The sequence below is a fragment of the Botrytis deweyae genome (assembly GCF_014898535.1).
Source record: "Botrytis deweyae strain B1 chromosome Unknown BDEW_005, whole genome shotgun sequence".
Taxonomy (NCBI): domain Eukaryota; kingdom Fungi; phylum Ascomycota; class Leotiomycetes; order Helotiales; family Sclerotiniaceae; genus Botrytis; species Botrytis deweyae.
Window position 1 is genome coordinate 237,718 of NW_024066212.1, and position 27,034 is coordinate 264,751.

Genomic DNA, 27,034 nt, shown 5'->3' on the forward strand with positions numbered 1-27,034 from the left:
GAGGATTAGCGAGAGCGGGAATACCTACTGGTGTTTATCTGGATTATGTGGTGGGAATAAGGTGGTGCTGAGGGGAGATTTTGGCGTGGGGGGAGGAGGAGGGGAGAAGGGGGAGGGGTATGTAGGTGTAATATGCTGAGTAGGTAGGTGTGTATATACATGCATGTTCATACAGAGATAGAATCTTACAGTATAATGCAATGAGCGATGATCGGAAGAAGGGAATTTCTGGGTATATGTAGATGGAGTTAATGTATGTGGGATTTCGGAGGCGGTGATGGGGAGAGAAATCTTTACTCTGTGGATATCTCGATGTCTCGAGATCTTGAGTTTGCTTCTGGGTTCTGGGTTCTCGGTTCTGGGTTTGGGGGAGGAGATGAAGGAGTTGGTGATGATTTGATGTTATGCTATGGAGATGTATGATGTGTATGTTGTGTGCATCCGGATCGAAGGTATGTGAAGCTGTGAAGCTGTGTAGGTATGTATGTATATATGCAGGGAGTATGAGAGGTGCATTTTGCGGCTGGCTGGAGATGGGACACGGATTAGCGAGGGTTGGGAGAAATGAAATTATGAGTTTTTTGGTTAGAGGAATGTGTGTGTTTGTATGTGTTATCTTGTTAGTGGAAGATTGGAAGTTTCTGTTGTGATTGATTGATTGAGTGATTGAGTGATTGATCGGTAGGTTGATCTTGGGATATCTGGAACGGAGTGGATGGTGTTGAGTATATGGTGTGAAGAAAGTTGGTTCGGTTAGAATGGGCTTGAAACGATGAGCTTGATGAGGCTTGAGATCCTTGAATGGGAAGGGATCAGGGATGATATGTGATGTGATGTGCTGGTTTGAGAGGGTAGGATCGGATGCGTTGAAACTCGGATAGGATTGGATTCCTGGTAGAGAGATCGAGGGATTTGAGATGGATGGGAGGTGTAGATGAGGGGAACTTGAGGAGAGAGCGGGAAGTGAGGGGTTTGGTTCGCTCTAGTGAGAATTGATGTATTAGTAAGGCTTGAAGATGCAGGATATGAGCAGTACAGCAGAAAAACGAACGGCTGAACACTAAAATGTGGAAATGTGGTGAAAATTAAGATCTGACTCTGACTGCTTGTTGATCGACAGATGTGTGTGTGAGATCAGCATCTGATTAACTTTATTCACAACATGTAGGATGTACATAAAGATGTGTGAGATAGAGGGGTAGGTCCAAAATTAGAAGTAGATGACACAAAATTCATACTCCTAGGTACTTTTTTTTAGTTACTTCTCACCATGCTTGCTAGATATGGAATATACTTCAACCCATCTGTGTAAAATATGTGATGCGGTATGCATGGAAAGCAATCAATCTAGTACTCTATAATCTAATCTCGATCTTCATCAGATTAAACATGCGGGAGATTCACCCCTAGTAATGTTTGACTCAGTAGTATACATGATGATAACCTATCAGAAGCATCAGAGTTTAGAAGGTGGTAGACCAATAGTCGATGGGGTTTTCATATGGTGGATTTTTTGGAGGTTGAGGTAGGAACAATGTATTCATGTAGCATCGGGCCAACTCGGTTCTTTCTAGGTGTAGACTTGGCGGGGTATTGCCGGAGGGGTTCCTACCTACCGTTCCTCACACATTCATGATAATGATTAGCTTTTGTGAGATGTGATAGATATCATATGGGTAGCATGGAACTTTGTGTTATGCATGATGATGGTAGGTACTTTGACTCTTGGTACGGGTGTGAGGATGCGGGTAGGTCTTATTTTCCGGGATGTGTGCGATAGCATTGGAGATATGATAGATGTGTTGATGTAAGATGAATCAATTGATGAGAGGAGATCAACACGAATGGTAGAATCGGGCTGAGATAAGGTGTGTAGCATGGGAGAGCGTGGGTTGCGAGGTTCCTTGGTTAGGTCTCGCATGTATTGGTACGTTGAAATTGGAATTGGTGTGATTATCGGTACTTGATGAAGGGGCATGTAAGATTTTGATTGTATTTTTCAGAGATTAGCAATGATCTAGTACTTTCTTAGATGAATTCTACTTATTAGTTCCGTCTTTTATCTTTCATTAAGAAAATACGACTTGATATTCTTGACACTCATGTTCAGGGACAATAACCGAATGAATACATACATACTTCCAGCTAATCGTATGTACTCAAATGCATGTCTAATAGATATTATTTATAACTGAAGTTCGATTGGTGGATCGTGAATAGAATCCCTACATCGCAGTAGACGATCCAAAAGTCTACTAACTCTTCATTCTGCAGTAGACCAAAGGTTATGCGTATAGAAAAAATACTAGGGGACACTCTATAGCTTCCCCGAACCCATGATCCCAGCTTAATTTGCTAAATAGCTTTTCTCGTCTATCAATGTCACTATACTTTATTTACACTCCTGCTTTCTACTCTGACCCTCCTCTTGGCAACCAACCACAAATATCAATTGTTCCTTATCCTGGAAAAATTCTTCCTGCCCTATCGTTTTGCTCGTCATCTCGAAATGCAATGTTCAATACTCATACATGATGTTTATGCATATAATCTATAACCTAGTCACGATACCGAACAAACAAACGGACAGGCGGAATGGTGCGCGATATTCCAATTTCAAGATGGCATCGAATTGGTTAAGATTCAATATAGAGAGTAATGGTAGAAGGCGACCTGCATGAGAAGGGTATGTATGCACGCAAGCAAGCCATGCCAAAACTCGGGAAGTTGAGTTACCGTTAGGATCAAGATGATTGAGTAATGAATGGTAAGGAGAAGGAGAAAAAGCTTTTCCTCGCGGAATATCTTGTAGCGATTATTCTGTGACAATGAAGCATGTGAGGGAGGATGGACAAAGCCGAATGAATGGCTTCATTTTCACCCAATTGCAACGTCAATATATCTTCGGTGCAATATCCGGAGGTATGTATATGTACGTATCAACGGGCATTATTTCAATAGGTGAATAATGTACAATCGATGTCATGACATGATGAACATGATCTCGCCCCCATGTCACTCATTGTACAATACAGATACGCACGGAGTAACAAGGGCGGTTTTCTTTCCTACAGGCATGCCTTGTGGGTTTAAAACTATTGAGTACTTAATACAGAGGTACATGGGCACAATATGGCATGGTACTCTCGGGGAATGAGAGAGGGTTCCGTTTCCTCGGGAAAATTTGGAAAGGACGAGACAAGAGACACGAGTAGACGAATAATACATGATTATACATCGTTACATGTGAGCGGCAGTACGGCCCGCATGGATGCAAACAATCAGTGCGTTCTTTTCACCCAATCGCAACTTGGATAATTCCGTCTCGATATTTTGGTTGGGTTATCTCAAAGTTGAAACTCTAGAACCCTTAATTCAAAATTTTCATATCCCATGTTGGCTGTTATGTTTTGCCTAGCAATTGTTGGTTAATGTTATTGCTCGTGTTAGATGGTTGTTGGATGCGTCGTGCTCCGATAGTTGTTGGTTTCCTTGCCACGCCTACTTACTTTAAACTACCCCCGATGGAGTACGGAGATTTCGAAATGAAGAAACTTCATTGGTGAAATTGAAATGGTAGTCACTTTCCAAGGCTGTTATGTTCAACATCTACTTGTTATAACCATACATAAGGTCTCGATCCAGACAGCGAATGATCGAGAACTCTTCATTTATCTTCACACGGGTGTGATGTGATACCAAAGCCATCACTACATTCCCGTGTGTGAAACCTAACCTTTCCCCCTCATTGTGGAAAGGGAACGTAACTACCCGTGGTTTCTTCCCTTTCGGCTTCCACAAGGAACTCCTTTTCTTAAATTTTTCCCTGGCCCTTCTCTCTTCTCCACATTTCCTTTACGGGATCCTTCATTCTCTCAATCCTCTCTCTTCTCCGTCGATTCTCCGTCGATTCTCCTTCCGTAAAGTTAAGTGAGATACGGTGGATGATTTTCGTAAGTTACCAACCAACAATTCCGATGTCGAGATGCCAAGACGGAGAATAGCCAATTAAACAACCAATAACGGAGAAGGGGACCTCATGAGGTCGCATCAAGTGTCAGCAGGCAAGGGTGGTATGATATATCGAACGCCATATAGCTAGATCCAGGTGTGAAGGGTCCCATAATGGGGAATTAAACGCTATTAGCGCGCGGGAGGGTGAGTAGGTTAGAGACACAGAACTATGTCCATCGTGGGTGAGTGATCGGTCGTTATGGAAGAAGTAAGAGGAAAGTTGAAGATGGATGTGATACATGAATATACCTCCGAACCAAGGAAATGAAGTGAAACGGTAACAGGTGGAAGCTGGAAGGGGTGGCAATTCATGCAGCCTTCAGCTACAGATACATTACATGAAAACCTTGATACGTAGGATGTCAAGCTTCATTGTAGAGGAGCCGTGTTCATGAATACATAATGTGAATGAAGTTCATGCAGCCGCGGGGAAAATAGAACGTCTGCACAGGCGACTAGGTAATTTGAGGCCTTGGATCACCCTTACTGTTTTCCTATATCTGAGGCGATTGACACTGATGGCAAGATTTGTACATGATGTGTATATTACGTATTAAATACAGAGGTATTTCTTCAATGCGAGAGGTTTGAGGAGCATTTAGGAGTTGGGGAGTTGGGGAGTCTCCAAATGAAGCATGCACGTACACCAACAAGCACAAGAATGATAGTATCGATAACAAAGATTCATCATAACATAAAAGTATCATGCAATTCCTATTAGCAGCCGAGCATGTAAGAAATCTGCCCAGCTGCAGCTCCACGACCGACGGAAGAAGAAGAATTCATCGGGCATTTGCAGAAGAAAAGGTGGGGCACTCAGCATCCGTTACATACATACATTACAGTACGATATCAAATCTAACACTGCCTGCCATACAATACCATACATACATCAGGCTACATCGACGAGATCAAGCTCAAAGTCTAGCTCAATACTGATGACACCTCATAAACACGACGATTTCTACCCAGGCAAAATTGAGAAAGAGAAAGGAACCACGGGAGAATCAACTGCTCATTCAATTATCCATCTCCGTAATATAATCCTCTCGTGTATATGTTGTTTCGTCTGGGAACACCTTTCTAATCCACCTGCACTCCTTAAATTTTTGGCTGAATCTCAAAACGACTTGACGATAGAACGAAGCTATATATTACCCTACATACCGATTGCATATTTTGATTCCTACAGCTCGTGATTTGTCGAGGGATCTAAGACCAAGACCAACGGGGAGCCGACAGGATACGCAAGGTAAAGGGCGAATAAACGAATGGGATCTCTTTGAACTTTGAGCAGGGCCCTTGTACTGGATTTTGCAGTGAGATTACCGGTATATGCATAACCCAACCCATCATCGAGCGGACGAACGAAGAGAAAGAAGAAGAACGAGAGATTCTGCAAAGGGCCTGGACGCATACATGTGAATGAGTCAAAGAGGGACGAGAAGAAAAAGTTGGAAGGAATTGTCATTCATTGGAGTATTTTGCCGTGATTGATTTGTACTGAGTTACGGAGTCGGGATTCTCGCATCAAACGAAGAAGTCGAGCAGGGAGAGGGAAGGAAGATAACAGATATTGGGAAGGGTTAAGTATAATTAATACCTTTCTTTGAAGAACGACTCTCGTCGATTTGCATCAACAATCATAGAATCCAAAGACATATAAAGAATAAACACGATACATACGATACGTACGATACATACGATATACACGGGATCAATATATGGTCCAAATCTATAAGCATCGACAATCCACTTTCACTTGGCCGGATCATCTCGTCACTCTTTGATTCGACTACTACTTGCTCATTTGTCTACTACCCTCGCTCCTACATCACACATACATATCAGATACTCCAATACTCCAATACCCCCTTTCCGAATCCATTCTCGGCATCTGAAGCGCCCAGTCGTCGGCCAATCTGGAACTTGACTCCAATACCCCGTCTCCATCTTTCTCTCCGTCCATCATTTATCCCGTACTCCGTCCATCGTCCATTGACATTATCTCCCATTCTCTCTGCGCCCCCTGGTTACTTCTTGGTACTCATTACATATATTTTGTACCCCTACTGGTACCTCTACCATTACATCCATTATATCTCCATTTGCTGTGTGTGCACTTGGCGTAACCCATTCGAGGCCTTTCTTCATTTCTCGCTCGATCTCGCAGGTCCTCGCCCGTACCATCCACCTTTTTTATATGCTCATGGTGTGTCGCACCCAGTCAAACCACATAAAGTACCAAATTCCCAGGCGACTCCAATAAAGTTTCATCCACCACGCCCCCAAAGCCACTCTCCGAGCATCCAAGACATTTCGATATCGATACACCCAGACGCAGTCGAGCAACGGAGAGGAAAGGAAAGGAAAGGAGGTGAAAGCAAGTGAAAGCAAAGAAAATCTTCATTCATCAGCCAGACGCAATTCACATCACATCACGTACCAACATCACGGCAACTGGATAGATAGTGTGGATATTGATCAATCAATCAATCAATCAATCAATCATTCCATCATTCCATCAACCGACCAATCTAACCCAACTTAAGCCTCCCCCAAGAAGGATCATCCATCTTGATATCATTTCCATTATTATTCCGATATTCGATTTCCTCCCAGATTCCCTCACTCTTTTTGAGGTTCTCTTGCGTGGGTACGGGATTATTACTATTCAAGGCTTGGTTGTTGTTACATTCCGCTTCTTGTTCTTATTGTCGATCATTAATTATTACTCTTATTACTCTTATTATCATTACTATCATTACTATCATTACTACCTACCACCATACATATCTATTTCCTACGACCGATACTCCGACCGATATCACTCTGGACCTTGATCAATTGATGATCCGATTTATCTTAAGGCTTGAACCACTTTTAAGCTTTGCTCAAGCTTCCATTGCACATCCATTAATTAATCAAAATTAATCAATCAAATCATTCGTTATTTTTATATTTTTACTCGTTATCCTTATTATACTCCGTCCGCACTTTGGTCCCTTGGTCTTGGGGTTAGAGTTATATATCTGATTCGTTAAAAGTCCCCTCAACTCACCACCTCTTCTTTGCCATACATACATACATACATATCTATATTAATTGATTCTAATAACAAAGGAGAGAAGGGAAAATTTAAAACGACAACGACGACGTGGAAAAGAAGAATTCGGGTGATTTCTCAGAATTGATTTATCTTTTATTTTCCTGGATAAGAAAAGAGAGAGAGAGACGGAGACAGAGGAAGAGACAAAAGAAGAAGGGACGGAGTAGGAAAAGAGTGAGAGTGAGTAGGTGAGAAGTGAAGAGAGAATTGAAAAGTGGAAGAAGTAGGAAAAGAGTGAGAGAGTGAAGTGAAGTGAAGTGAAGTGAAGAGTGAAAAGAGTGAAAAGAGTGTGTGAAGTGAAGAAAAAAAAAGAAAAAGAGAAAGAAGAAAAAAAGGAAAGAAGCTCTCGCTCTCTCTCTCTCTCTCTCTCTCACCTCTCCATTCATTATCATTATCATGTTCCAACCACAACCCACACCCTTTTCACCCTTCTCTACATATGGATTAAATATATCTCCACAACCGCAACCTCCTCCACCACTTCTGGATTTCAACAATTTTCATCACAATCACAATCACAATCACACCACTCACCCTCACCCTCACAATCACCCTCACAATCAAAATCAAAATCTTAACAACCACAACCACAACCACAATAACAATAACAACCACAACAATCACAATCACAATTCAATTTCAAACACGCAATCACTTCATCAACACCAACACCAACATCCTCATCCTCATCCTCATCCTCAATCCCACTCTCAATCTCAATCTCACTCACACTCCAATTCGCATTCGCACTCTCACCCTCACCCTCATCCTCATCCTCAACCTCATCCTCTTAACCATACACATACACTTACACATACACACTCACAATCTCACGCCCAACAACAACAGCGCTCAAATTCTCTCTCTCATTCCTCTCCCTCGGCATGTACACCACCAACAACGACAGCTATCGTGGATAATCTAAACTCAATTGTTGTTGCAACTCAACCAGGACAAGGTACGACGGCGGGACGCGGACAAGGAAATACCCTGCAACAATTCCAACAGCGACATCCACAACAACCAATTTTTAATCCCATCAATAGTAGCGCTTCGAATTCGAACCCAAATCTGACGGGCACTATCAATCTACCCCACAACACCAATACCAATTCTTCTCTACCACCATTGTTCGCACATCATAGTCAGCAACAATACAAAATGGAGGATAATGGTGTCAGTGGAGTTAGTGATATGGAAGCACAGGAAGCTTTAGCTCGGGAGTTTCAACCAGCGTTGGAGGTATGAATTTTAATTTTTTGGGGTATCATCACAGAAGCTTCAAAATAGCTATGAATTGGTGAGATTTTTTGAGTACAGAGCGTGAACTGACAGCACAGTAGGGTCCATTGGTGGGGGAAAAGAAGAGCAGTCTGGCGATAGCTGAAGAGTATGCAAAAGCTGACCCAATTTATGTTTCGAAAACTTCTGTAAGTGTTCTATACCAGATGACATCCTCAACGCTACTCACGACTAACAATTGGTGATAGGCATTACCTCAGAAGTATTCTCATTATCGACCGATTCTTGGCGATGGAAATTGTGGATGGCGGGGTAAGTCTTCTGAGCTTGGTGCTTGATGATACCCGTGCACAAACAACATGATATTCGCCGTCAAGAGACATTGCTATGGGTAGAGCTGATTTATTTGGTGTTTAGCGGCGGGATTCTCCTACTTTGAGACTTTACTGAGAATGGGAAATAGAGGTCAGGTAGAGGAAGAACTAGCAAGGATATTATCGCTCAACAGTCTACTCACCACGGCTGGAGGATTCGATGCGTGGATCTTTGAAGATATGGTAGAAGAAACTACCACGTTGTTGAGAGACATGGCAGATTTGATGGATACCTCTATCCAAGCTGCCGAATCCTTGATCTTGGATCGATTCAACAACTCGGAAATCTCGAACGCTATCGTATACCATTTTCGATTATTGGCTAGCTCTTGGCTCAAAGCTAACCCTCAAAATTACCAAGGATTTATACCAGACGGCGGTGGTGTCGATCAATATAGAAAAGAATGGTTGGAGCCACCTAATCAAGAGATAGATCATCTTGGTATGACGTTGCTCATCGACATTTTACTAAAACCTACTCGATTCTCCGTTGAGATTGTCTATCTCGATCGTAGTGAAGGAACACAAGTCAACAGTCACATGTTCCAAGCTGAAGATTCAAATGGTCAGCCCACCAACCCAGGAGGTCCAATTATATACCTTCTCTATCGACCTGGTCATTACGATATCTTGTATAAAGATCTTGTACGGCAAAGTATTGATATGAGCTCAAATATTCAAGTCAATCGAGCCACGAATTTTACTCATCAACACTCGACTGAAGCACATCCTCCTATGAATCCATATCAAACTATGGATCTCCTCCTCAGTATTCCGGGTGTCAGTTTCGCATCACCATATTCGAACTTTGGTACGCAATATCAATCACCGATGTCTCAAGCATTTGCTCCTGCGCCATCGACCGCCTTATCACCCATGTCACCTACAGGGAATTCAGTCTCCACACCACAATCCACAACCTCAGTCACAAGTCTTCCCAATCGTTCAACATTTACTTCAATCAATACCCCTACCCCAATTATCACCTCTCCACACCCATTCAAAAATACACCAATCTCCCTTCCTATTCATACCCTACCTCCACCTACCCCTCATACTATCCCATCTCCTATTTCATTAGGTATACCAGCTGCAAGTTTTCGCCCAAGCAAGTACGAATGGGCGATATCGGCCGATTTACAAGAGGGACCCGTGCCCAGTTTTCAAACTAGCACATTTAAAAATAGTCATTATAATACAGCGCATTATAATAATCCGAATTTCCAACCAGAAGAATGGACGCCAGAAGAAGATGGCTTAGGTGTGGGTAGCAAAGGAGGAGGTGGAGGAGGCTATGGTGGATGGGCAAGAAAGAGGAGTAGTTGATGAGTGAGGTTAGGCATGGGACATGAAATGGGGGTTTGGGGAGGGAAAAAAATTATGATATTAATGATGCTGGTATTGGGGATAATTTTTTGTGTTCATATGTTTTAAGGGAGTTTCAAGGAACTTGATTTGGGGGATTTTGCGAAACATGCAAATTTATATTATATCATAACATGATGATTATAAGTTGATTTGAGAATTAAGTGAAATGAAGTCTATTTGAAGGTTGTTTGAGTGTGTTTTATTTAAATGATTGTTGTGGACCTAGGTATGGTTTGTTATATGTGGTTTGATGTGTGCTGAGATGTTGTATGTATTAAGAGATATTGTGTGAGGTGAGGTAGGACGGAATGAGATGAGATGAGATGAGATGAAATGAGATGTGATTATATGAAATGAGAAGTATTCAATCAAGTAGTGAGTAGATAGGTTATTAATATCTAAACGATTAGAATTAGGGTTAGGATTAGGATCATTAGTAGATAGATAGGTACACAGACTCACAGAACAACGTGACAAAACAGTACAAATTCATATCGTATATCAAAAAGAGTAATTTTAATCATTCAATTAAAACTCAATATATATATCATTGAATTCTTTTAAACATTGAATGTAAAAATTTAAAATAGAAAGATTTTATATCGTTTTAAGATTGAATTAGATCAAAAAGATTTAATATTAATATTTTTATATATAAAGAAAATTGTATAATTTTTTATTGAAAATTTTTAATGAAAATTTTTTAATGAAAAGATATATATGTTATTTTTGTAGTTTTTTCAGCTCGAAGATTCTTTCTTTCTATAAATTACAAGATGATTATTTTTATTATTATTATTATTTATTATTATTATTATTATTATTATTATTATTATTATTATTATTATTATTATTATTATTATTATTATTATTATTATTAGTATTATTATTATTATTATTATTATTATTATTATTATTATTATATTATTATTATTATTATTATTATTATTATTATTATATTATTATTATTATTATTATTATTATTATTATTATTATTATTATTATTATTATTAAAAAACTATATATCTTGGTTTTGAGAGGAGAATTTATTAAAATTTTATATTTTAGTTGAGTTGAGTTGAGTTGTAAAAATTAATCTTTTTCATATAAATGAAATTAAATTGTAAAAGTTCTAGTCTTTATTTATTGTATTTAAATCGTTTTCTTTACTAAAATTCTTATTTCTTTAACTTTTGAAATATTTATTCAATTACTAATTTGTGATTAAAATATTTAAAAAAAAATATTATTAATATTTAGTAGAATACGAAGTAAGAAAAAAAGCTATTTTATTTTTCTCTGATTTATTTTTTATAAGATTGTAAGGTTTGAAAGATAAAAAATTTTTTAAAAAAAAAATTTCGCTTATTTTGTAGGGGAAAAGTATTATAAATTGAAAAAACTTATTTTTTTTCAATTTTGAATTTATATAATTTCCTTACGAAAATGTTAAAAAATAAACTGTTTTATTTTTTTTAACTAATTTATAATTGTTATAATTATATACTAGAATATATCATAGAGGTCAAATAACTAGAATAAGAAAGCTAAAAAGGAAAGAGATTCTTAAGAGATCTCTTTATCTCTTATATATATCAGAAAAGACGTATAGAATAGGTAGGGTTTTTAGTATTAAGTATAGTACGTATTGTATTGAAAGCTATATACAATCCAGTTGACTATATCAATCAAGATGATTACGTAATACGCCTAATGCATTTAGCCTGTTTTCTACATCTAATTCAAACTAGATAGTCTTGAACTAGACTGTAATAAGTCATTATGTATGTCACGTTATATTCGTCATAATAATATAATTTATATGTAATTTAATTTTCGAAATAAAATCTTTTAAATTGAAAACGCGATTGATTTTTATATATATAATAAATACTATCTTTATAGGGATTTTATTATAAAATGTTATAGTATATAGTGAGTAGGGGGTAGAACTTTTATGTAGATATATATATAGGTATATATATGAATATAAACGTAGGTATATATGTGAATATAAATATAGATATGTGTGTGAATATAAATATATATATATATAAATATAGATATATATAAAAATATAAACGTAGGTATATATGTGAATATAAATATAGATATCTGTATGAATATAAATGTGAATATAAATGTGAATATAAATGTGAATATAAATGTGAATATAAATGTGAATATAAATGTGAATATAAATGTGAATATAAATGTAATATAATGTGATTATAAATGTGATTATAAATGTAAATATAAAGATAAATATAAAGATAAATCTGAATATGAATTTTATAAATACAAGAAGTTTGAAGAAAGATTTACGACGGGTTCTTTTTAGAGGCGTTCTTTTTTAGAGTACGGGCAGAACAGGAGAGGGGAGGGGTGATGCTGCTGCTGCTTATCTAATTATGAATAATGAAATGATGTTGATTTTTGGTGATGTGATAGGATGGGTCGTATTTTCATCTAGGGAGGGGGGGAGGGGGGGGAAGGGTAGATTCTAGGAGTGAATTTATGGGGTTGAGTGGGTTGATTGGGTTTGTGGATTGGGTTTGTGGATTTGGGTTGATTGGGGGAATCTCGGGGGGTTGCGGGGAGGATTAGAAAGGGAAGGGTAGGTAGGGCCGGTAAGGTAAGGTAAGATAGGGGAGTTGGTGAATTATGAGAAGATGGAATGGGAATGATTGATTGATTGACTAATCCATTGACTAATAGATGTGTGTAGGTATCTAGCGGGAACTAAAAATCAGTTCCCCGACGGGTAAGATCGAGATTTGAATTTTAGATGAGATCTAGAGGGTTGAGGAGGGGTAGGGGTAGGGGTAGGGGTAAGGGTAAGGGTAAGTTTAGAGGGGATTTGATGATGTGATGTGATGTGATGTGATGTTATGTATGTGATGTGATGTGATGAGAAGGAGATCGGAAATCTGGGCTGAGGTGAGATGAGATGAAATGAGATGGTAAGGAGGTATTTTATGTATTGTATGTGGATTATGTATATGTGGGTGTAGATGTAGATCTATACTAGGTATGTAAACGGATAATTCGGATGTGATATTAGGTTATGTAGGGAGAGATGAGGAACGAGAGTGAGGAAGAGAAGATGTGGATTCTGGATTATGAAGTTCACCAGGTTATGAAGTTATGATTTAGTAATCCAATGTATATATACGATACCCAGGTATGATTTCCAAAAGAATACTCGAGTAGCATAACTTAGACAAATCCTGGAAGAAATGAAGTTTGAATAAGTTATTCAGAATGATGTAATTTTCCTTTTCTGCTTGTGGATTACCTATTGATTTGATCATTGGGCTTTTCGCATCTAGATTCAAAACTGTGAGATCAGCCGAGATGCTCCGGTGATATAGTACATATGAGGGGCATTATCGGTATTAGATATATATGTATGTATGTATGTATGTGTGCGGGAAAAGGTCGGGATGGGGATGGGATGGGGATGAATATTAGGTAGGTAGGATTTGGGTTGGGAGATTTTATGTGATGATGATTGAATGAGTGAGGGAATGATTGGTTATTGAATTGAAGCAAAAAAGCTAATTTTATAAGTTTATGAGTAGTTCTTTGGGGGTTTAGTAGTTAGTATAAGGTTATCTAGGCTTTTGTTGGTTGTGGGTTTGTAGATTGGTTGATTTGAATTTTGGTACTGGTACTGCTGCATACCCCGAGTTGAGTTTCATGTGTATGTACCTACCTGTCTATACATATCTAAAGATCTAATTAATAGTTAGGTAATTTTGATAATAATTATTGGTACTCGTACTCCGTCCGAAGTATATTCAATGCATACCTCCCTAGATGAATGTAGTGAAGATCACTAATATGAAAGGATGTGGGGCTGTGAAGCGGCGGGGAAGTGGACAGGAGGAGAGAATGGATATTTGTATGATGGATTTGTGAAAAGGTAGGTGTGAGTAGAGAGGTATGATAGTTTTGTAATAGATGGGAATTGGACTGTGAAGATATATGAATATGTGAGTATTTTCTTTAAGGTTGATGATTGGGAAGCTGTAGATGGTAGGCCTGGGAGGAGAGTCTTTTTTTAGTAAATACCAGATACCTAGAGGCTCAGTGAGAGATGATAAAACGCAGGGTTGGCTTTGGGTTACTTGTGCGGCCAGAAAGTATGCAATTCCAATGCTATAAAAACCAGGTTGGTCCTCTTATAGTTTACCATCTTGTAGTATATACACCTAGCATCGGAGTTGCATACTTTCTGAAAGCATGAGTAATGGTAAGAAGGATCTAATGAAATTGGATTTAGGGAAGTATTAGGGTAGCTGAGTAGGCACGGTAGATTTTCTGCATTGCTTTTAGTGAGGAATGTCTCTTCTAATTTATTTTGTTGAAGATTTAATAGAGTGAGTGAAGTTGTCATTTTTTTTCTTTTCTTATTTCCACTTCTTTCTGGGGAAGAAAAAGAGAATGAAGATATGTAATACATCCTGAATTCGAATCTCAAGAAAATCTTCAACTCCAACTCTCACATCATTCCCGAAATCTCCGGGCTAAACAGCGTACGAGAAATATTATATAGAATAGGATGATAAATATCACAGATGACTCAGACCCATCCATGAAGAAGTAGGTTTTCACAAACTTTTCCTCTTTACTTCATTAAATTCAATCACATGTATAAGCGTATCGCATTCAATGTAGAGTTAACTATAATTAGATAGACTGAACGGATTAGGATTTACTACTACTAGTTTCGATTCAAGCAATTTTTATCTCAGATACTTGTGGACGTGTATGTTAGTTGTTAGTTCTCTTACTAATATACCTATGTATACCTAGGTAGGTAGGTAGTTCAAGTTCGGTTCGCTTGGATATCTAAGCGATGAATAATACTAAGATTATATATTGAGAAGTGATACTTAATACTGGAATCAAGAACTTTTATCTTTATCATCAATATACTAATACATGAGCTCAATAAAAGTTTGAGTAAAAGACTTATTTATTTTCGTATCGAGTATATATCGCTATGCTGAAATTCCGGCTATTTGTTTCGAAAGTCTTGGTTGAGTGAAGTCCTAGTCTTGTCTGTATGTGTGATGTGATATTGTAAATGATAGGATGGTGAGTATTATTGATTTTTATGAGGACTGCTTGAAGGAAGAGTGAATGATCTACTTTCCTTGAGTATTTTCTAAAATGGGATTTCTGTTCTTTCTCTTCGGGAAGTTAAGGGGTTTGAATTCGAGTTGTAGATCTAGTATATGAAACGTAGTATTTCTCCTGTTACAAAATTGTAGAATAGATTAAATAGTATGTATGGGATATCTCTAGTATATGTGAAGAATGAACGATGAACGATGAACAGTGAGCACTGGAGAAATTACAAGAACACCTAATACTAGATAACTCCTCAAGAAAAAAATATTAACAAAATCGACCCAAGATTCACATCTTCTCTCACTTATTCATTTAACAACTACTCATCTATATCCTATCCGCCACCCCATACTATCCCCAAAACATCCAAAGCCCCGGTTAAAATCTTCCTCCGAAATTCCCCGTGAGTCTTTTCTATTCATATTACATACATTCCCACCCATTTTCCTCCAAAATATCAAAAATTTAACCTCCCAATTCTAAATCTTCCAAGTATCTATCTCTAGTATATATTCAGAAACTTTTCTCTCAAGAGCTAGACTCTTCGATGAAAGACATCTGTCGGAGAAGGAAGTATCTAGTATTAGAAATATCCATGAATAAAGAAGAAGCTTTTACTCACTATTTCTGGAAGTATATAAATCAGACTTGATGGGATTCATGACGGTTTTGATGTTCTGTAGATTTGATCTTGTGAGTATAATTTCTTAAATATTATCTTTAGAATACTATTCTCAAATACCATAATATCTCATCCCATCCTATCCCCTATCAAAATCCACAAAAACTACCACTACCCTTACTATTTACCATTCACCAACCCCCACCCCCCAAATCCAAATCCAAAACCAACCTTTCTCTCTCAACCCCTTCCTTTCCTTTCCCTTCCCTCCTTTTTCCCCTCCTTTCCCTCCTCCCTCCATCATTCTCTCCTCTCCACCCCAAATCTACAAACAAACAAAGTCATCTTATACCCATCCCCTATCCCCTGTCCCCCATCCATTTCCATTACATTCATTATACCCATTTCTATTTCAATTTCTATCCATTTAACATTTTCCCTCCACCCTATCTACTAAGTCATCCTTTCTACTCCCATCCCCTTCCCTTTTTTCTAATATTCCAATTTCTAATCTCAATCTCAATCTCAATCTCAATCTCAATCTCAATCTCAATCTCAATCTCAATCTCAATCTCAATCTCAATCTCAATCTCAATCTCAATCTCAATCTCAATCTCAATCTCAATCTCAATATTACATCCCTTTATTCCTTTATCCTTTTGTTCTTAAAAGTTATAATCTAAGTTCAAATATAAATTCAAATCCTTTTTATAGATTCTAAAATTCTTTATATAAGAGAAAATAAATTTCATTCTATTCTAAGAGTATATCTATAACAAATAATAAATAATAAATAACAAGACCTTACTATTTCATAATATATCTATATCTATATATATCTATCTATCTTTCTAAAATCAAAAACCCTATATAGAAATACGAAGCCATCTATATAAACTTTAAAAGAAAACAAATAATATAAAATTCAAATACTATATATTTAGCTATTAATATATATTTATTTAATAAAATAATTAATTACAAGAAGAAGTAATTCTTAAAAAGATCTTATTAGTCTGGCTCTTTATAGTAGACCATGAATAATTTAAGATTATTTATTCACGCTTTATGTATGGTATTTATTCTGAGAGATTCTTTAATAGGTATCTTATACTCAGCGCGTTTCCGTCTCTCTCCTCCCTTTTCTCAAATAATACTATAAACCCCTACAAACCACTAAAAATCAGCTCCTACTCTATCTCTTCTCCCTCCCCCTTATCCTTCTTCTCTCACTTCCTACCTTTCCCACCTTATCCCTTCCCCTCACCTCCCTCATCCCCTTCCCTCTCCCCTCATCCCTTCCCCTCACCTCCTCCCCTCCCCCTCAAGAAACCCCCACCTCCCGCCTCCCCAACGTCCCCCCCACGCTTACACGTGATATTCTAGTATACGCGAGAGATACTCTATTCCTTACTTTCATAATCTATCCCTTATAATCTATTCCCTACCCCTACTCCATCTAGTTAATTAATCAGTTTATTTATATACTCTATATATTCTTTTCTTTATTTCTATAATTTAATTCGTTATATCTATTTATCTATTTATCATTTATCTATTTATCTATTTATCTATTTATCTATTTATCTATTTATCTAGTTATCTATTTATCTATTTATCTATTTATCTATTTATCTATTTATCTATTTATCTATTTATCTATTTATCTATTTATCTATTTATCTATTTATCTATTTATCTATTTATATACTTCATATACTCTATATACGCTCATCCCCAACATCCCATCCCATCCCCAACATTACTATACTCCTATACATATCAAATCCCAAATCCCAAATCCCAAATCTCAAATCTTAAATCCCAAATCTCAATCTTAAATCCCAAATCTCAATCTTAAATCCTAAATCCTAAATCCCAAATAATATAATAATAAACAAATAAACAAATAAACAAATATACTTATTGCTATTAAAAACAAAACAAAACAAAATAAAATATAAGATATAAATCATTATTAAATTATTATTAAATTATTATAAAATTTATTATAAAATTTATTATCAAATTTATTATCAAATTTATTATCAAATTTATATCAAGTTTATATCAAATTATTATTAAATTATTATCAAATTTATATCAATTTAATATCAAATTTATATCAAATTTATATCAAATTTATTTCAAATTTATTTCAAATTTAATATCAAATAAATATTAAATTATTATTAAATTATTATTAAATTTATATCAATTTAATATCAAATTTATATCAAATTTATTTCAAATTTAATATCAAATAAATATTAAATTATTATTAAATTAATAAAAATTAATATTAATAATATCAAATTATTACTAAATTTATTTCATTATTTATTAAAACATTAATTAAAACATTTATTAAAACTGTTGAAAGGTGTGGTTCACGTGATCATGGAGCAGGGGGAGCTAGCCCCAATTAGTACTAGTAAGAGCTCTGTCCTATACAGAGCTCTTCCTCTCGGAAGTTGAAGAATAGTTTAAAAGTATACTAGTCCTCCTAATGCCATTACTTTCTACCCTATGCTTCCCATCTTATTCCCTGTAGAGAGTCATACTTAAAACAAAAACATTAATTGAAACATTTCTTAAAACATTTATTAGATATTATTAGGAATATTTAGAGATATTTAGATATTATTAGCTATTATTAGGAATATTTAGAGATATTTAGAATCGATTTGAATGATTTAATTATAGATAACTTAAGATGGTAAATTTACACGAGAAATTAAATTCGTATGAAATATTGAATTTATTGAGATGGTGAATTCATTTCAGAAATCATATTCATCTGAGTAATTAAGTTCGTATAAGATATTAAATTCACTTAAAAGATTGAATTTACCTAAGTGATTAAATTCACTTGAGCGAACAAACTCATCAACTCTCTCAAAATTCACATCTAATTCCTCAGACATCAAATTTCCAACCCTCGAGAACTTTAACATGCAAGTAAAAACAAGAAAAATCCACACCCGGCATCTCGGAAAAGATATATTTACAGAAAACCCTAGGGATACTTCCTCGAAGATTATAGCCGAAAAAAAACTGAATCCATTACAAAATTACATCCATCCATTCATCCATCCATCCATCCATCCATCTCTCCATCCCTCCATAAAAACGGGTAAAATCTAGCCCTAAGAATCCTTCACTCCAAGTGGATTCATCTAAGATTTGTCGATCTCCTGCCGCAAGGTTTCTATACCTACCTAGTACTCAAGACCACTCGGCTATCCATAATATCCATAATCCCGTTACACACAAACTCATCCGGGATGAGAAGCGTGGCATTGAAGAGCAAGCGACCCATACTCGATTACTCAATACGATGCATAAGCCACGGAGATACTTCCCAAAGCATCCGTCACCATTCCATCCCTCCATCGACCTTCCTGAAAGCGTACCCCGGAATGCAAGACCCGGATGGTGTCCCAGAGACTCGGTTATCGTCTGGTGAAGGATGCGAGCGTGGGACCGCGCTGCTCATAGGTGGGATGTGGTTTTCCCGTTCGGATCGGACCGAGCGGGTGCTGTGGAAGCGTGTGCGGTAGGGGTTCGCGGATCATCCGTAGCCTGACGGATTTATTTGAAAGGATGGTGAGTTTTGTATGTAGTCGTTACAGTTGTGTACTGTGTGTGGTGCTTCGGAGATTCAAAGTAGCATCAGGTGGTAGGATATTGGTAGTCCCTGCATGAATGTGAGTTTTCCCCTTTGTGCGCAGAAGGTTTGTAACGTTGCTCGTTCTTGAAAAATGATGGTCTTGGGGAAGATGTTTGATTCGGATCCGATACTTTTCAATACTTCATCGAACGATGATATGCAGATTGAAACCTCGTGACAGGAAAATCTTGTCGATATGATTGATAGTATCTTTTGGAGAGGTATTTCTTTCTACCAGACTTCTGTATACTGGTGATCCTCTTTAGATTCTTTTTCAACAAGGTACGTTGAAATGCCATGATAGGAATCACTTCAAGTTGAGATGCATCTGAATTGAACAGATTAAGAACCCCCGTTTGAATTTATCCTGAGGTGCTTGGCTGTTCATTTCTATTGTGTGAATATATCAATATTGTCATCCTTTCTCGTAATCATTTGTATGGTTCTGGATATATTAGTTTGATATATAGATAAGTATGATGGTTCCTTATGCTCTCGAAAATAATATGATATTGAGAAGTGAGAAGTAATAACAAGGTGTTGTCCTCAATAATTTATTTCATTCTTTACTTACCTCACCCTCACCGCCTTGGGTTATTTATTCTGCCATTGGATTAATCTCTCATTCTTTACTATTGAAATTGATGAAGATATTCCAAGGTTGTCTTTATTGGAATGAATAATTTACTCCAACCAATAATAGACATGTATTTCTTTTTGATGGGGGCAAGCCCCCAAACCCCCAGTCCTCGCTGCGCTCGATTTTATAACTACGTACACTTTTCTCCGTAGAGAGATATGTTCATCCACGGTGATCTACCTAGTTGTGATTAGTAAGGCTAAGAAGATCGTTTGTCTGAACTATATTATAGTTATTTTCCTCCCATTAATTACCTAGGTCACTAGTAGATATGAATACGTCCTCTTCGCTTATCTATCTTTAATTACCTATATATCTGAAACTCATAATTATTATATATCTCAATAGAATCGGAAAGGATGATAGTATTGGATATCGTATCATATATATAATGATCAATTAGAGATGTACTCGTAGATGAGGATATGAAGAGCTAATCACGTGTAGTATATTTGTAAACAAGAAATGCTCAGTGTTGTAGACAAGTATCAGGTATTTTAGTACAACTGATGAGTTTATTTCTTTCTCTCTCTGAAATGCGGGGAAGTCATGAATTTCATATAATTGTAAAGTGATATTATTCCTCCGTATCAAGTACCGGTAGTCATTGACTAGGTATTTGGTAAGATCAAATAGGTTAATTGAACGACCCTTGAGCCAGGGAGTAAGATATTAATTCATAGATGAAGTATTTGCATTTATATCGTAGCTGGATGTACGATATAATCAAGCAGTTAGGTAAGCGGGGATAGATGGAAGCTACCGGTGAGGAACCCTTCTTCCCCTTCCCATGATGGTCCGGCTGCAAACGGTTCCGCTCACTACCAGCATACTAGTACTCGTGATAGTCACGTTTCCATGATATTGACACCACTTCGTGCGCTTTATCGAAATCAAGACATTCTAGAATTCCAAGGACGTCCAATCGCCAAGAGGAGGGGTAGTTTCCATCATCGAATCATCGTAACGTCGCAATAACTTGATTAATTCTTGCGCAAAATCAAGTTATCAGATGAACTACGAGGTACTTGCTGGAGGTAGGTAGGTACCGTATTCTTTTGGAATATTTAGCTTTCGAAATTGTCATGGATTTGAATGAGAGAAGGAATTGTCAAGATGTGTACACCAGGTACTTTCATTAGACTTTCCACCGAATCATTGTCGTGGGGTAAAACTTGGTTGAAGAGGGAAGTGATGATACCATCGCCATCACTATCAACATCACTCACTGTCAACAAGGGAGAGAAGAATAAGAAATAAGGTCAAAGCTTTTTACTACTTACTTCACTCTTTTTAGTCTTCACTCTTCACTCTGCACTCTTCACTCTTACCTCTTTACCCTTAGATCGGTGGAGTGGATCGTGGATCTTCCTAGAAGTCGATCAGTGCAGTGGATGGATTACCTACCTAGTGAGGTCACTAGTAAGTACCTCCCTAGTCACTCCATTATGACGTATGATCGATCACGTCCCTCAGCCACATCATCCCAATATCCAAATGTCAACAGCTTCATGGATCGGTCAAGTGCATATGTAATCAAGGTCAAAGCACTGTCGACATTCGTTTTCAGTTCGGGATGTATGAAAGAATGAAGTCAACATCAATCAAGGTGTGGCACGGCACGGCACGTGAATTGAAGAAGAAAATTGGCAGTACAAAGAAAGAAGACGGGAGAAAGAAAGAAATAAGAAAGAAAAATAAATAAACATCAGATCCAAGTCTACCTATCCCTAGATGACATCAATCTTTACAATATCTTTGACCTGTATGGAGTGAAAAGACAGATGAAGCAGAAACAGAAACAGAAACAGCCAAGCTCGATGTCTAGCTAATTATTGGAATACACGAATTACACATATACACATCGACAATATACATCGTCACATTATATCACTGCCATCATCAACCTCCACATCCATCCTCACCTCCACCTTCACCTCCACCTTCACCTCCGCCTTCACCTCAAACCTCTACCTCATCGTTTCCTTCCCTTGAAAATTCAACTGACTAAGTTCTTGGTAATTATCAATTATATCACGTCAAGTCATCAACCTCACTTGCCCCAAAATTGACTAGTGGAAGCGAACCGACTATCGTCATCGCCGTAACTGCCGCCCGCTCCCACCTCCACTTGGTTTGGTTCTTCCTTGAGTTACCTTAGCACATGAAATATACTGCATGGACTAAAATTTCAACTCTTATTAAAAGCTTTCCGTGGGTTGGTCTTTCAATCTTTCAATCTTTCAATCTTTTCTTTCCTTTCAAACAAACATTCCATTTCCCTCAATATATTCCGAATATCTATCTTTCCGTACCATCTTGGAAAGCCTTGCTCAATTTTGATACCCCTCATCTGGAGTAAGTCATTTCCCGCTCTTTTGTTCAATTAATTGATGATGCTGCGATAAGTGATACCTATCTGCAAGGGATCGCTTGTACGACAGCGGAGATTTTTCCTTCCAGGTCATTTGTACGATAGGCTGGAACAGAGAATGTAAGAGGCTAACATGGCATTTTGAATAGTTTCCCATCATTCTTCACAATTGCATTGCATTCCTCTTGTTACATTCACAAATCTACTCTTAATATCTTTCAATTAATTCGCTTCTTCCATCATGGCGGCTCGTAAGTTCTCATCTCTATCTCTCAGATCCGTGGTGAAACCACCCAATTCTTTCACGAAGAGTCGCTAATCATTGATCAATTGCAGGTGGCATCATGGCCTTGGTCTCCTTGGTCCTCCTCGGTGCTTCGATCATGTTCATGTTCTTTGTGATATTAGGTGGCATAACAGGCACCACTCCTTTGGACAAAACACAATTTCTCACAGCCGACACTTCAAGCATTGCCGGAGCGAGACCAGTGTCACAATGGAATTTCTTCAGAGTTTGTGGAGCTGGAAACACCGATTGTGGTAAATCAGTACCGGCTCTCCCCTTTGGTTATGCCTGGGTTGGAGGTGGTTCTGGTGCGCCATCCAGTCTTCTTGGGTAAGTGGTGCTCAATCCAAGAATATGCGACGGTAACTAATCTCATATAGCTCGCACGCAAAATCCACCACTAGCTTCTCTTACTTCTACATGTGGAGATTTGGATGGGTCTTTTATCTCATGGGACTCTTGTTCGCAGTCTTTGCGTTCTTTGTTTCGCTCTTAGCAGCGACCGGAAGAACAGCATCCTTTTCCGGATCGGTTTTGTCCATGGTATCTCTCTTTTGGTTCTCCCTTGGAGCTTCATTAATGACGTAAGTTTTTTTTAATCATCGTTATATAATTCATCACGTCTAATCAAGTTGCAGCGCCGAGTTTGTCAAAGCCCGCAACCAGTTCCGTCGCTTCGGTATGGATGCGAGTCTAGGCCGCTATGCATTCGGTTTCACTTGGGCAGCATGGGCATGCTTACTAATTTCTGCTCTTCTCCTTTGTATTGGAGGAACTGTAGGTGGAAGTCGCCGAGAACGCCGCCGAGATAGCCGCCGAGATAGCCAGCCATCCGCTGTTCGTGATGCTCCCATTGAAGCAGCCGGTACGACTGGTGGCGGCGGTATGTTTTCATTCTACCGCAATCAACGCGAGAGACGTGCTACTCGTGGAGACGATAGCTCCTTCACCAGAAACGAAAGTCAGCGTCGGGTTGTCAAGGATGATTATGCTTAAATGCGCATCTTCATTTTTGACAAGGCCGATGCTAACAATCTTGTGATATCTAGCTCGACGTCGACCCACTTGGATGACAAGATTGCGACCGGAATGGATACGAATGAGGAACAATTAATCGACACCCACGATTAGCTTTCGGTTGGATGAGTATCAACTTGTGAACGGGTTGGGAAATCCGTATTAGCGGCGGTGATGGTGTCAGGGGATCTCGCGAAGATTCCCGTTAGCGATAATAATAGCGGATGGGTGGATGGGGATGAGAGTTTCTTTCTTTTCTTTCCTTGCCACGTGTTTTGTTGGTGGTTGTAATAATACCTTAATGTTAGTTGATTTATGAGTAGTATTAATGAATAAAAGCTCTTTTGAAATATATAAGTGATTCGTATGAGAAAAGAGGCTAAATATGTATTGAAGAGGGTGAAAAGCTTAATTGTATTCCTATGAAAAATTGAAGCTATTTAAGGTGCTAGAAAGCTAGTAAAACCACGCTAGAGGGGGCTGTAGTATTCACTCTGATATCTATATGTATGCGAATGAATAATAAGGGATTTTAATGAGATGAGATGAGATATACTATACTCGATTTTATAACGTACCGTATTCTTTTGAAATTTTACAAGAACGCTAGCAAGGATCATTACTTTAAGCTTGTTTTAGAATCAATTAGATTAATTTTAAATAGAATAAAATATCTCAAAATAGAAAGGTTAATTAAAATTTTCAAAACATTTGATGAATAATCTATCAAATTAACAAATCAATCGCCTTCAGTATTTTCTATAATCCTAACCTATAATGAGCTTAAATTTTGAATCTTGATTAGTTTTCCTACAAAATTCCAAAAGAATATAATACCTATATTTAAAACATGACTTTTTTAATCTAATTAAACTTTTTACTAAATTCTATATAAAAATAATTCAATTGTTTTTAATTCAATTAATCAATATAATTTCAAATTAAAAATACTCTATATTATCCTCTAGACCGTAGGTTATAATCAGTATATGTACTTTATATATAAACAAGAACATTAATAACTTTACAAATTATATCAAATATATAAACTATTCAATTAAACTTAAAGCTTAGAATTTAATAAAATAGTAATAATTTAAAGATTTATTATAGATTTATATATCTTATTTTTAAATCCTATTATATTTTATATTTAAGATAATATAATCTACGATTTTAAGAGCTCTTAAATGATAATACTTTTATTAACTAATAAAGCATTATAAGTAAAACCCAGTCATAATCAACGATCTAGGGAATAGAGAGAGAGAGAGAGAGAAGTAGATAGATACAAGTAGATAGATATTTACTTCAAGACTAATACTATTTATCTTACAAGGGGTTTAAATATTTATTAGCTAGGTAAGTAAATATTCAACTCATCATCTTCATCTTCATCTTGATTTCATGTTACCTCATCTACTACACTTAAAGTACTCATCTTAGAAAGTAAGATTATAATATAAAAGCAAGAAAAACTTATAGATAATACCTACCTAGTCCTAGGTAATTATTCACTCAAATTCTTCCCCTTTACTCCTCTCTCCACCGTCGATATTCCACATATCCCCCTCCCGTACTCACATTCAATTCGTTTCCCCCGCGTATATCAAGCGGAATCAAATTTCTCACTGATTCAGGCATATCTTCCCATCCCATCCAATGCTTCCCATTTACATTTCCCAGCATCGTTGTTTCTTCCGATGTAGATATGACATCATTTTCACTCGCGGTTCTACTCTCCTCACATTTCTCGCCGCGGTCGAGTCGTCCTAATCCCAAGGCAAATTCGTCGACCCATGTTTGGGCTACCGCGGCTCCGTTCTCTAACATGGCTTTGTATGAGGAGTGCCAGTTTTCTTGCTCGTTTGCGAAACCTCGTTTTTCTATATTTGGCATTTGTTCATCGATGCCGACGATTTTTTTGCCGTCGAGCCCGCAGGCCGTGATGCGATCCCACCAGCCTCGTTCCATGATCATGTTCAGTCCTACGCCGTAGCTACTTACGTTTCTCCGTAAGTGGACACCGAGACTTGCGATCTTTTCGCCTTCGTTCAACCAGACTCCTGGATTCTCGGTGCGTCCCAGGATCTCCAGGCCCATTTTGTGAAGAAGTCGGATGGTGGATTCTTCGAGGAGGTTTACGTAGCATTTTGCGCCGAGGTTGCGGAATGCGAGTAAGTCGATGATGGGATAGATGACTAGTTGGCCGGGACCGTGGAATGTGATGAGTCCGCCGCGAGGTGTTTGCACCACGTCGGCTATTTGTTCTTTCTTGGAAGAGGTGCTGAATGGCTTGCGGATGGTGGGGAGATGGGTGGTTGAGAGGGGAAGAAATGGTTCGCGAAGAGATCTGAGGAGGGGTTCTGAGAGGGGGGTTTGGAGCTCGCGCCGCCCGGTGGTGTAGACGGGTGTGGGTTGGAATGTGAGGACTGTGGGGATTGGCGCGGGAGGCTTGAGGTCGGGATCTTGCTGAGCTGAGGTTTCTGCTTGCTGGGTTAGTATCATGATAGGAGAGGAGAAGGAGGGGAATGTGATGTCACAATAGGCATACCCTTTTTATATTCAAGCAATCTGGATACGAGCGTAGATTGAATGGTTTGAGCAATGTGGAAGGGGGTAACGCCGCTGAGATGAATGTGGCGGATGAAATTGCTCCGGACTGAGGGAGGAGGTAAAGGAATCATGATTTGGTAATCATAAGGAAAGACAGGAGATCAATATGAAAAATGAGAGTAGCATTAGAGAAAATGAATGCAACAGAATATTTTGCAACGAGGACTTTCAATGCAAAAGAAAAGAGCAACGTGAATTTTGACAAGAATGAAAGAAATGTTGTAGAGGAGATTAGATAAGAGCTTTTCAGAAATGGCTGCAAATAAGCCCAAATCTTATCCTTTCTACTTTATACTTACATTGATAAAAGTATACATAACTATGACAGCAATAGAGGATACTTCCTCTATCTGTTTCATGAAATTGGGAATATGTGAATGAAGTTGTAGAAATCCATTGCTTTAGACATTGAGGTTACACTTTGCGATCAGTTCGAGATGAAGATTAGAGCTTATCGAATATTACGTAATCAGACATCATCATCAAGATCAGATCAGGTAATGCCCCGCCATGCCCGATCTCCTCTTACATTTTAAGCTTCTCTCCCATCGGTACTC

At 37.7% G+C, this 27,034-nt stretch overlaps 4 protein-coding genes across 4 annotated transcripts; 3 read left to right on the top strand and 1 right to left on the bottom strand.

Annotated features, from left to right (window-relative positions):
- Positions 1–2,828: 2,828 nt before the first annotated feature.
- On the top strand, positions 2,829–3,157 carry EAE98_002724 (uncharacterized protein; the record flags this gene model as incomplete). Its single annotated transcript, XM_038950344.1, has 2 exons — positions 2,829–2,922; positions 3,036–3,157. The coding sequence occupies 2 exons, from the start codon at positions 2,829–2,831 to the stop codon at positions 3,155–3,157; spliced, it is 216 nt and encodes a 71-aa protein (XP_038812873.1).
- A 1,556-nt stretch (positions 3,158–4,713) lies between these two features.
- EAE98_002725 (uncharacterized protein) lies at positions 4,714–10,291 on the top strand. The gene is made up of 4 exons (XM_038950345.1): positions 4,714–8,365; positions 8,467–8,553; positions 8,614–8,677; positions 8,783–10,291. The coding sequence occupies exons 1-4, from the start codon at positions 7,520–7,522 to the stop codon at positions 10,063–10,065; spliced, it is 2,280 nt and encodes a 759-aa protein (XP_038812874.1). The 5' UTR covers positions 4,714–7,519; the 3' UTR covers positions 10,066–10,291.
- A 10,432-nt stretch (positions 10,292–20,723) lies between these two features.
- Positions 20,724–24,214, top strand: EAE98_002726 (uncharacterized protein). Its single transcript, XM_038950346.1, has 5 exons — positions 20,724–22,542; positions 22,708–22,809; positions 22,895–23,174; positions 23,225–23,428; positions 23,483–24,214. Exons 2-5 carry the CDS (start codon positions 22,800–22,802, stop codon positions 23,838–23,840), a joined length of 852 nt encoding a protein of 283 aa, XP_038812875.1. The 5' UTR covers positions 20,724–22,542; positions 22,708–22,799; the 3' UTR covers positions 23,841–24,214.
- Positions 24,215–25,394: 1,180 nt separating this feature from the next.
- Positions 25,395–26,548, bottom strand: EAE98_002727 (uncharacterized protein; the record flags this gene model as incomplete). Its single annotated transcript, XM_038950347.1, has 2 exons — positions 25,395–26,347; positions 26,416–26,548. The coding sequence occupies 2 exons, from the start codon at positions 26,546–26,548 to the stop codon at positions 25,395–25,397; spliced, it is 1,086 nt and encodes a 361-aa protein (XP_038812876.1).
- Between the last annotated feature and the right edge of the window lie 486 nt (positions 26,549–27,034).

Excerpts from the sequence above, each read along its gene's own strand:
- EAE98_002725 (XM_038950345.1), top strand. The coding sequence starts at position 7,520 with ATGTTCCAACCACAACCCACACCCTTTTCACCCTTCTCTACATATGGA. Across the intron at positions 8,366-8,466 it reads AGTTTCAACCAGCGTTGGAG|GGTCCATTGGTGGGGGAAAA; the intron begins GTATGAATTTTA and ends ACAGCACAGTAG. Across the intron at positions 8,554-8,613 it reads TTTATGTTTCGAAAACTTCT|GCATTACCTCAGAAGTATTC; the intron begins GTAAGTGTTCTA and ends AATTGGTGATAG.
- EAE98_002726 (XM_038950346.1), top strand. Across the intron at positions 23,175-23,224 it reads GCGCCATCCAGTCTTCTTGG|CTCGCACGCAAAATCCACCA; the intron begins GTAAGTGGTGCT and ends AATCTCATATAG. Across the intron at positions 23,429-23,482 it reads CTTGGAGCTTCATTAATGAC|CGCCGAGTTTGTCAAAGCCC; the intron begins GTAAGTTTTTTT and ends ATCAAGTTGCAG.